The sequence below is a fragment of the Danio rerio genome, chromosome 20 (assembly GCF_052040795.2).
Source record: "Danio rerio strain M-AB ecotype USA chromosome 20, GRCz13ab, whole genome shotgun sequence".
Taxonomy (NCBI): domain Eukaryota; kingdom Metazoa; phylum Chordata; class Actinopteri; order Cypriniformes; family Danionidae; genus Danio; species Danio rerio.
In genome coordinates, this window is record NC_141040.1 from 23,095,312 (window position 1) to 23,107,509 (window position 12,198).

Sequence of the window (12,198 nt, forward strand, 5' to 3'; positions counted from 1 at the left end):
GCTACCTTCAGCAGGATAACGCGCAAATCATCTCATACTGGTTTTTTGAACAAGACAATGAGTTCATGCACTCAAAGGGCCTCCACAATTACAAGATCTCAATCCAATAGAGCTCCTTAGGAATGTGGCGAAACAAGAGATTCGAATCATGAATGTTCAGTTGACAAATCTGCAGCAACTGCTTGATGTTATAATGTCAATATCGACCAAAATCTCTGAGGAATATTTCCAGTACCTTGTTAAATCTATGAGAAGCATTTCTGAAGGTATATATATATATATGTATTAGACCTGTCAAAATTAGTGCAATAAAGCATGCGATTAATTTTAAATATTTAACGCATTGAAAAAATTTATGCAATTAACGCATTTGCCGTTTTTTTTCACTTCCTGTTGTGCTCGACCTGTGTTTAAGATGCAAAGAAATATGGATAAGACCAAGGAAGCACTTTTTGAAGGCAAGTTTTAGTATAAAACAATTAATGCCGCATCACCAGACTCTCCAGAGTTTCATGCAATTTCAGGTGTGTCATTTTCAACTTATGACTTCTGTTTTAATGGAGTTTGATACCGCATGGCGAACGGAAAGAAAAACCTCCGCATTTCGTGACTCGGTGGTCCTTAAGGGTAATCAAAAACTCTGCTTACACGGTTGACTCTTAATAAGAGTGTTATCTTAATCATATTAAAATCGAAGTATTGGTGTCCATGTAAGTGCAAGATGAAGTTGCGAGCTGTCAAAGACAGAGCATTCCTCAGCCTTTCCGCATAAGCCCTCAAATGTGTTATTAAGTTTGACGTGTTTCCTCCTTAAACGCAACGAAAGCGTATGTTTCGCGTTGTTGTGTCAGAATCCTTGTGAAATACAACCATACTTTACAACGTTAAGTATAAGCAAATTTGATGAACGCGATTATGCATGTTGAATCAGAAGGGAGCCGTTCCGGCTGCCCTGTCCTGACCTGCGCACATTTTGTGTGTGTGTGTGTGTGTGTGTGTGTGTGTGTCTGTGTCAGGCCCATGCACAAAGCACAGACTCTTATAGGGGCAGGTGCTCAACGCGATCGCAAAGTGAAGGGCACCTCAGCCAATAAGGGCAGAGGGGCAGTGGCTCTAGCCACCAGGCCACCCTCTGTGCACGGCTCTGGTCTGAATTTGTGCGTGCGGTTCTCAGAAACAAACCTGCCTAAACGTTGTTGTCTGTAGCCACTAAATCAAAAAGTTACAAATTGTTTCTACTTCATAATTAATGTTCTCAACTCACAGCAAAACAATTTTACAATGACTACAATTGTTTGTATTCAATTCTTTATTGTTATTATAATTTTCCATTTTCGATATTTGCAATGCCTGTATTTTGGCATTTTTTTGCAGTCCACTTAGAATCTAACTTGGAAATAATTTTTTTCTTTATTGGTATTGATTGTTTTGAAATTCAAATGGCACTACATGCCTGTGCTTTTATTTCTGTAATAAATATAGCTGTCAAGCCAGGATCTCGATGGTTTATTTTGGGTATGTTGTTTAAGGAAATCTGTGTTACAAATTAAACAAAAATTCTAATAAACAATCATATTTTAAATTTAAATAGTTTTTGTCTTGCATTTACATTATTTTACATTTGAATAGCCAAAATTACAAGTTTCAGTCTTTTAAATGCGATTAATCGTGATTAATTTTCAAAAAAAAAGTGTGATTAATTAGTTGATTTTTTTAATCGATTGACAGCACTAATATATATTTATTATGTATTTATTTGCTTTAATTACTTAAAAAAAAAAACACAAGCATTAGACCTTTCCCTACTGTGAACTTGTATTGACCCCAAGTACAATTTTTACCTGATGTATTCTTTTGTTATTTACTATTCAAGATTTCATATTACACTTTATAATAAAAACGATTTTATAATAAAAAACTATGTTTTTAAACAAAAGATCTCCTCTTGTGCTAATATATATATATATATATATATATATATATATATATATATATATACATATATATATACAACACTTTTATTTATATATATATATATATATATATATATATATATATATATATATATATATATATATATATATATATATATATATATATATATATATATATAAATAAAAGTGTTTTCTTTTCCAGAATCTTGTGGGCTCAAGTGTTAAACATTACACCCAAGCAGATCCCATGATCAGGTTACTCTTTACTGCATTTACGCTGTTTTTTCTTTTTATCTCTCACAAATGTCAGGTGCTAAAGTGCGCTTAGGGCCGATGCTGTCACTGAATAGCACAGCAGAAAGCAGTGTGTGCTGCATATGGGTGCAGGGTGCATTTTAATGAGAGCTTGGATCGCCTATGACTCTGTGTGGTGCACATAGGAAAGCTTAAGCTATGATCACTAAAGCCGTAAAGACTCAGGCTTTTATATATATGTTATGCTAAATAACAATCAGATCTACAAAAATAATCAGCCAAAAAAGAACAAGACAGAAAGCTCATACTAGTACGATTAATAACAAAAAAGGTTTATATATATATATATATATGTGGCGAGGGGGCGTGGCCGAGAGCCGTGCGAACGGAGGGAGGCCACCGTGTAAGTGGATACACCTGCGGTGCGCACCTGCCTCGAATCCCACGGAAGGAGCTCTGGACCACAAAAGGAGGACTGATGGCAGAGGAAGCCGAGAGAGGACCGGGCCCGGGCATATTGTTTACCTTTTGCTTTCAGTTTGACGGCAGTCTCCGTGAGGAGCTGCCGTCCCTGTTATTAATAAATCATTTTAAAACTGCGTCGGTTTTCCGCCTCCTTCTTCCCGGCGGCCAGAGGGCCGTAAACTTCATTACAGTGGTGCCGAAACCCGGGAGAAGGAGGGACATGTTGTTCAGTTGCCCTTGCCGCTGAGAGGGGGGCCAGTGTTCAGGAGTTAACCCCAGTGGGGGAGAAACCCGTTCGTCTGCCAAGAGTGCCGGGGCGCCCTGAGGCTGGCGAGGAAAGGATCTGCCTGCTGCCGTCTCCCAGCATGGGGAGGAGCAGGGGACGCGGGGCTCACCACCGGAGGGGAAAGTGCTGAAGGGAGCCATCCCACAGAACCCGGGGGAGTCGCCGCGATCCGCCATGATGCCAGAGCCTGCATCCATCCACCGAAGCAGGAGCGGAGCAGGAGACCAGAGATGCCGCCAGCCAGCCAGGAGAACCGCCGCCGGACGCCAGAAGACGGAAGGGTGGATAGATTCCTCCACAGGGCTCCCAGCACGTCGTCGCATCTCTCAGCTGGTGGAGGACCAAGTGGCAGCGTGTCTGGAGAACCGAACCCCAATTTTTTTTCTTTCTTTTTCCTCTCTCCCCTTTCTCGGTCTACTCTGCCTTTCCTCCTTTTTTCCCATCTCCTTTTCTCTCGGCCCGTCTCATATAGGTCTCGCGGGTGCTGTGGCACCACCATATATATATATAAACTGTTCTTATTATAGCACAATAAAGAGCTGTATATCTGTTAAGGTTAAAATTCGTAACAAAATCAAATGACAAATCACATTTAAAAATCAAAGAAAAGTGTACATATTTCATGTATTTCTGATCATAACATATTATTTTGTCTGTACGCAAATGTGACTGAACATGAGTGTGTTTTCAGACCGAAGTATAGGATATTCAGGTAAGCCCAAAATAAATGTCTGGGAATAATACTATTCAAAATGACCTAAAGTAACCTGGCAGTGATTAAGAGCTTTGATAACATGAATCAGATGCGAGTGCCTCAAAGCAGCATATTCTGACCTCCAGAACGTCCTCGGTCTGGTCAGATGTGAGGATGTTGACTTTGACCTTCTGGCCGTTGGACAGGTAGATCTCCAGCTGCACCTCTTCAGTGGGGATCTGCTGGGTCTCCTGTGGTGCAGACAAACACAGTTGCTCTTTAAAACACCTTTGTGCTGAACTCCAGCTCAACTTCTGAAGCTTCCTGCCAGATTCAGCTGATCTCAGAGTTATTCTGATGAGCCTGCAATACCGCTGACGATAATCACACCCTTCCACACTCACGAAACATGAAAGTCACAGAGTCAGAGCAGTTTCATTTCCTCTGAATTTCAGCTTACAAGTCATGAGAGCGCTGCATAGTCAATGGAACAACATCACTATTTATACACTCATACACTTCTTTATTTAAAGGTGCTGTATGTAAGTTTTTGATTCTTCTAAAGCATAAAAATACCATAATATGTTTGCAGATCTTTAAGAAACATGCTAAGCGAACATTCTTTTTTTTATCTGAAAAACAATGCAGAAGTCAGATATTCTGCTTTGAAAATGTGTTACATCCTGGAACGTCCATTTTTGTTTTGGTCCATTTAACCCACCCAATGCCACTTTAGCCAATTATAGTTCAGCACCCCGTGTTGCCTTGGTGTCATTCATTCAGTCATGAAGGCTCTCAAAGCATGTGTCCATGACTGAAAATGCGACCTCTGTTGGAGTCGGACAGTAACAGCCTCCAAAATGAGAGGCAGATTCAGAGTTCCACATGAGGTGGTTATTAATTAGCAAATAACAGAAATATTACAAACATAAACACTGGGTGAGCAGGTTACATTGAAACACCATGTTTTAACAATTTGGCTGTTTGCATCAGACAAAACATGACAGAAACTCCACTCCAACAAAATGATAAGGTTTATAATCTAATTAATACACATTAAACCTCTTTAACATTATTAAATGTAGATGCTGAATCACTGATGTGTTGATTTTCATTATTTTACAGTTTTAAAATTCAATTTGAAACAGTTTATTTTATTTTCAAGATCTGAGGTGAACTATCTGCTGCTGCTTTCAGTAGTATGGCAGTAAATGTCATGTAAAAGGGCATTCAAACTCACATTATTAGCATTTAACACTGAATAATGCGCATGAGGATTACCTGAGGCGGTCATTGTCAGTTTCTGTTGTTTCAGGTGTTGGTTAAGACAAAAACTCATTTTAATATGGAAAATATTCCTTCTATCGCGTGCTGTTGCTTTTATTTAGAACACGATTTAAATCAGCATTTGTTGATGTCGTCAATCTAGCAACTTGCTCTTGGGTGTGTTTTGAACCAAGGGTGCAATACCTAGTTTAACCAATGGGTGTCAAACTTACATACTGCACCTTAAACAACATAGTTAGTTTACATTAAAAGTTTTACACATTTTGGCCATCTATACAATATTGTACACATTTGTATATTTCTATTCTCTATTTACTTCTTTTTTTGCTTTTATTCCTTCATTATCAGTGTTTTTATCCTGTTACTGTTACTCTGTGGCCCTGTGGAAACTGAGCCTCCAGTATGCAACTCACTGATTCAAATAATCTGGTGTGCTTTTCCCAAAACCATTGTTAGCCAACAAAAGGTCTCAAGTTCCATTATTAAAAACATAGTTAGCTGATTCGCCATATTCCAAATCAATCGCTACAGGAACATTTGCAAACTTTAACACTTGAGCTAGAGCTGTAGTTAGAAACATAGTTTTTTGTTGTGTTCTATTCCCAGTTATCCCCCCTTTTTAAACTCGGAATGATTTAAAAAACAACATTAAAGTCATCACTATAGGTGTAATTTGCTTTGAAAGTATTTTTACAATTCAGTTTTAGCGATCTTCATATTGACAAATGCGTTCCCTTCATAGTGCACTTTAAAAACATTTACATTTATTTTGAAAGCAGCCATGGCTCATTATGAAAGCTATAGGCGACCTATTATTTAAAAGCGGGATTTACGTTACATCTCTGAACCTTGAGAAAACAAAATATATATGTTAATAGAATATATTAATAGTTTTAATTAACAATAGGTTATTTATTAAGAAATGTGTCTGAAGCCTAGTAGACTTTTTAACAAAAAAGCTAAATGGTTTTCATGTTTTAAGAATAGATTATGGCATATTCTTAATTATATTTGTAAAGCAAACATAGGCCTTATATGTGCCATTTACATATATTTCAGCTAATAAAAAAAAAAACATGTGCATGTTTTTACCAAAACTAATATTGGATTTTTTTAAATGTGTGAGTGTAAAACAATTTAATTCTATACAGACGAAATTATGGTAATTTTCAAGTTGTTACTCCACCCAGTTTAGAGCGTCATTATGGAAGTTTTACGTTATAACTAATGTGGTTCAAATAATGGATCTGCGACAGAGAAACTATGGTTTTGGGAAACACTCGTCACTACATTGTTCATTTCCCAAACGATGCATCATACTATGATAGATCAGCTATGAGTTTTGTCTGTGTTTATGAAGCGTGCCCCTGCTCAGAGCAAATGTTGAGAATATGTGAATTAACATTAATTATTAGTAATCACAAAATGTTTTCTTGCTAAATAAATATGAAATATTTAATCAACTAGTTTGTTTTACTGAAGTATTTTTTTTTACAATTAATACAGTACAAGTATTAGGCACTCCAGTTTAATTTTACTTAAATAATATTTATAATATTGTACTTGAGGAACTATACTTTACTCAGGAGTTTGAGTATTTTCAGTCTTTCAGTCACCACTGGTGATTTAGTAGTATCAAAGCTGACTACAGCAAACATCTTTAATAGATAACAAGTAGCGTCACTGTTCTATCACATATTTTGCAGATTCATCTTTCCCCCCCCTCCTGCTAGATTCATCTCCCACTGAGGCGCAGGTCTCAGAGCAGAGGCTGATCTTTATAGAGATTGCAAAATGAAAACGCGAGGCCAGGTTTAATCTCCTATTCTGCTCCTGCAGAGACTGCTCTCTGATGGGCAGCCGGTGCACGAACACCATCTGACTGCAAAATTACTGATATCTGTGTGGGCTGGAGGAGCAAAATCCTAAAGAATGAATGCAGTTCAGGCCAAAAGATGAAGTACAGAATGGTACTGGAATGTAAAAAGGTGAATGAGCGGGTAATGAACTACTCCTGCATTCAACACTAAGATCCTACTTTATTGAGGAAATGGGATAAATGAGGCCCACAAATATTTAATTGGAAATGCTAAATCTGTTTTGAATTCATATCATTAATATGAGAGGTGGAGGAAAACAGGGTCCGAATGTTAAAGAGTTCACATACTTTGTAAAGTATACATTTTCCTACAGTGCATTTCTGCTAATGAATGTATAAGTAATCTGCAATGTTAAAAAGCTCAAAGTCTCCTGCAAAATATGTACAATTATTGTATCTAAAAAGAAAACAAATCAAGACTTGTCAAAACACACTGATTCAGGTCCAGATATTAATTTTATTTAACTTGGTCAAGATGCACCGATCCCTACTTGGATCCGATATCAGTTCGATACTGCATATTTTTGCTGGATCTGGTATCGGCCATCTGGTACCAATCCAATTCTGATCTTGCACTATATTCTGTGTAATTTATAAGCCAACAAAAGCCATGAAGCCAAATTTGTTTGAAAAAGATAATTTTTTTAGACAAAACATTTTTTCAGACATGCTTTTATGTTTAGTCTGCTTCCAACAATGCAGGAAAATATTAGGCTTTATTAAATTGTTGGTTATTTTACCAATGATTAGGGTAGCTTATTAAATATTTCAAAGAATATCTTGATATTAAATAGGATACATAAGCTGGACCACAACAGATCATATCAATGTACATAACTCGCTCCTCGCATAAACACCCAAAATAACAGTCACATACACATAAACTCGCTGCATGCTGGCATATAGCACTCGCATAAACTTACAAAATAAAATTCACAAACACATTTATCAGGAATCTGGTTATTGCAAAGCTGATGAAATGGTAAAATAATATAAAATATTAGTCTACACGAATAGACTACATAAAATATAAAAGAACTATTTTATGTTAAATTTAATTCTAATTTAATTAGGTAATTACATACACAAATATAAATAGTCAGATAGAACCCTTAATTAATGTAGTGTACACTCTTTTTGATTTTTTTATTATTATAATTAATATTCTTTTTCTATGTTTTTTGTGGATGTCATAATTGTAAGATTTTGATATTATTTTGATTGTTAAATATTCAGCATACACAAAAAAATAATGCTGATAAAAGTTTCTGTTCACGTTGAACTATGAACTGTGTCTATTTATTATTTGTATAAATAAATAAGCTGAGTCTGAGAGTTTTATTTATTTGATAGTTTTCACATTTCTTGTTTGTAAAGGCTAATACAAATAAAAAGTGAACATTCATTATTTGTACTGTTTTTATATAAAAAAAAAAAAAAAGTTATAAGAGCCTGGAGGTATTACAGACTTTGCATATTCAGTTTGCAGACATTTGTGGGTACAGACATCCATTGTGTGCGTTCTTGGCAGTTTTTTTTTTCCTCTGTTTTTAATATTGTCCATATCTATATCAGAATTAAATCGTATCAAACAAAATTAAGAAATATATTGTTATATAAATTTTTGCTATATTGTCCAGCCCTACAATGTCATAATGAATGCTCAAATAATGTAGCCTAGTTAATAGCAAGCATCATGCTTAGTTAGATTGTGCACTCTGTCATATACAGTAGGTCTATAGGTGTGTCATTTTTACTAAAGAAGAGATATTATTTGAGTCAACAGAAATTGTATTATATTAATAATAATTTAAAAAAACAGCAAAGTATCGGGATCGGATCTGTATCGGCCGATACTCAAAATGTTGGTATCGAGATGGGATCAGTTCCAAAAACTGGTATCGGTGCATCCCTAAATATTAGTATTACGACCTTTTAAAAGAGTGCATGTCCTCTAACACAGTGGTCCCCAACCACCGGGCCGCGGATCGGTACCAGTCCGTGGAACAATTGGTACCGGGCCACATAAGAAATCATAAATTATTTCTGTAGAAAATATTCCCCCCGCATCAAAATCCATCACGGAGCGGGAAGAACAATCGCTAGAATATAGCTCAGTGGATGTTGTTGATAGTTTAAAGTTATAAAACAGGTATTATAGAGTCCAAATCAGCAGAGCATTTAAGGATTGTGCATATAATGTTATGTGTGCGTGCATCGCTAAGTAAGTACCCGAAATCATTGCAATATGTATCTATATGGAGTTTCACATAATCATACTCATTAGGGCTGTAACATGCCAATGCATACATTTAGTTCGGCTATACGGTTGTATTATTGTTAATATGTTAGATGATAAAAAGGTTGGGGACCACTGCTCTAACAGGTCTTTGACTGACTGCCAACTATGTCACTTTTATATTTAGAAATTTGAAGTGCTGTTTAACTGAGATTTAAAAAAAAAATGTTTTAGTAACTCATTTCTAATAACTAATTTATTTGCCTTTGCCATGATAATAGTGAATAATATTTTACAAGCTGTTTTGCAAGATGAAAGTGTTCAGCTTAAAGTACAATTTAAAGGCTTGGTTAGTCAGATTGAACAGGTAAGATTGGTTGCGTAGACAAGTTACTGGACAACAGTGGTTTGTTCTGTAGCTAATAGTAAAACAATATCTTAAGGGGTAAAGATCATTTTGAGGAATGTAAACAAAAACTGTTCCCAACATATTTCCTGTTTTACAAATTTTAATTTCTACAGCTTCCAAAGATCCAAAATCCACATATTGATAAATAATGTTATTATAGCTGTATGACTGAATTGCCTCTTGTTATAGTTATGAAAGCAGGAAATATTCATGGGCCAATGACATGACCATATTGAAATGGTCTATAACAATAATGAGCTTAAAAACTGGTTTAATTGTTTTTTTTAAACTGCTCATAATCCAGCCAAACTAAAAGAAAGAGGATTTCTCCAGAAGAAAAACATTATAGGACATTCTGTAAAAAATTACACACACAAACAGACCTGATAAAGTACTATGTTTGCAATTATTGACATTAATTTGTACAAGTATAAAGAATACAGAAGTTCTACCTGTTGAGCTTTCCTCAAAAAGCTGTTGAACATCTCACTGGATCCCAGAATGGGGTCCTGACGCACTGTAGGAGAAAATAAAGAGCTTGTCATTAAAGGTGTCAAAAACATCCTACTATACAGCAGCTGAGCTACAATTCAACTTTGAGAAATTAATATTTTAATGGGAATGCATTAAATTGATTACAAGTTACAGTACCAACTTTTGCACTGTTACAAATGATTTCTTTTTTCGCCAACAAATTCTGAACAAACAAAAATGCACAATACTTTACATAAATTTAGCAGCTGCTTTGCTTTATGATAAAATAAATATTTTTAAGCAGAGAGCAAATCAGCATATCAGACTGATTTCTAAGGGATCATGTAACTCTGAAAATTGGAAAGATTAAAATATTAAATGACATATCATCAAAAACATTTCACAATATTACTGTTTTCTTATTTTAAGAAAATAAGAAAACTTTTTTTTTTAAGTGATGAATGATTTTATCAAATTGTTTTAATGAGATACTCAAAGCAAACTAATTCACTTAAATAAACCAAACACAACATATCTAAGAAAAAGCAGGCACTTTGCACTATTATTGGAAGTATCCACATTTGTAGCTCGACTTGCAACAGAAATGACCACACATCCAAAACAATGCTGAATGCAGGGCTGAGAGCACCAGCTATGTCAGGGTGTTTTAATCAGTTAACAATTATTGAATAGCTTATAAAGTGTGTATAGGAATGCCAAGAAGTGCCTCTATCACACACACAAATGAGGATATACTAGGTCAGTGGTTCTCAAATTTTTTTCATCAAGTACCACCTCAGAAAAAAAAACTGTCTCTCCAAGTACCACCAAAATTAGCAGTATTGAAATACAGTAGCATAGTAGGCCCAGTAAAGCAGCTACAACTCTGCAAAGTTAAAAAACGTTGCAGATTACCTCGGATATATAGGCTATATGTCATATATGGCAGATTATATACATCATTTTTGATAAATTTTGAAATGTGTATAGCATGTACTAAGCATATTTCATTCCTCCGTGTACCACTAGAACAGGGGTCTTAAACTCGCGGCCCGCGGGCCATTTGCGGCCCTCAGTGCAATATTTTGTGGCCCGCGCCGACCGCTGTACACTGACAGAATCAGTGGAGCGGAGAGAGAGAGCGCTCCCCGCTCCGCTGATTCTATCCGTACACAGCGGTCACTGGCATTCCCCGCCCGCCGTGTAAACAAAGGGGCGGGGATGCCGGTGACGTCACCACGCACCCCGCCCCTTTGTTAGACGCTGTGACGGGCGGGAAGTGTTACAAGGGAACTCGCGCTGGCCAGAACCAAGGTAAGCTGTTCCCGCCCCTGCCTGCCACTTAGCTACCTATCTGCAGCCTGCCACCTACCTAGCTACAGCCTGCATCTTATATATATTATAGGTAGATACAGACTGGTACAGACTGATGTGACTGGAGTGGGGTGGGGGTGTTTTATTTATACATATATACGCCTTTTTTTTAGGTGAGGGAATGGAAGTTTTGAGTGAGTTCCCCCACTTTTTTCTGTGTGAGAAGTTATTTTCCACCTTGAACTTCAATAAGTCAAAGTACAGGTCTAGACTTAATGATGATCATCTTCAAGCCATACTGAGGGTCTCAACTGCTTCCGCTCTAACGCCAAATGTGGTTCAGATTTGTGAGAAGAAGCGCTGTCAAGTCTCTGGCAGCAAGGAGTAGGCAAAAGATGCCATGTTCAGACGAACTGTTCATAATCTTCACTCAATGTTCCAATAATGTTCAGGACACTTCATGTTCAGAAGAAATAATTAAAACTGTTAATAATGACATTTGAGGACTTTTTTTGTGTGAAATCCCTTATGCGGCCCAGCCTCACCCAGACTTTGCCTCCTGCGGCCCCCAGGTAAATTGAGTTTGAGACCCCTGCACTAGAAGGAAGCCTGTGTACCACTAGTGGTACACGTACCACAGTTTGAGAACCACTGCACTAGGTGTTTCTGAAACCTGTTTAGCTGTTTTTAATAATGATCACCATAACATCCTCTTATTTTAAAAGCATCCTCTTTTTAAAATAAATGCTGGCATTTTAAAACATGGCACGTCCACTGACAACATCAGAAAAAAAGAAGAAAACAACAACATTAATTCATTTCAGCAGAAAAATTATACTTTTTATCTGGACCCCTTTCTTTAGGTATAAGTCCCATGGTTTCATGTACGTTTTTGCAAAAGCTTGGTGGACCACAATGAACACTAGTTTATTTATTTTAATTATTATTTTATTATTTGTTTT

At 36.5% G+C, this 12,198-nt stretch overlaps 1 protein-coding gene across 4 annotated transcripts in view; it reads right to left on the bottom strand.

The window, feature by feature from the left end:
* Nucleotides 1–12,198, bottom strand: part of snx17 (sorting nexin 17) — a 75,539-nt gene that overhangs the window by 34,751 nt on the left and 28,590 nt on the right. For all 4 annotated transcript variants that reach the window (XM_087297710.1, NM_001045157.3, XM_087297712.1 and 1 more), the window contains 2 exon segments: nt 9,901–9,965; nt 3,775–3,885 (listed from right to left, as the gene is read on the bottom strand). In XM_087297710.1, coding sequence (XP_087153836.1) covers nt 3,775–3,885; nt 9,901–9,965 — 176 coding nt within the window.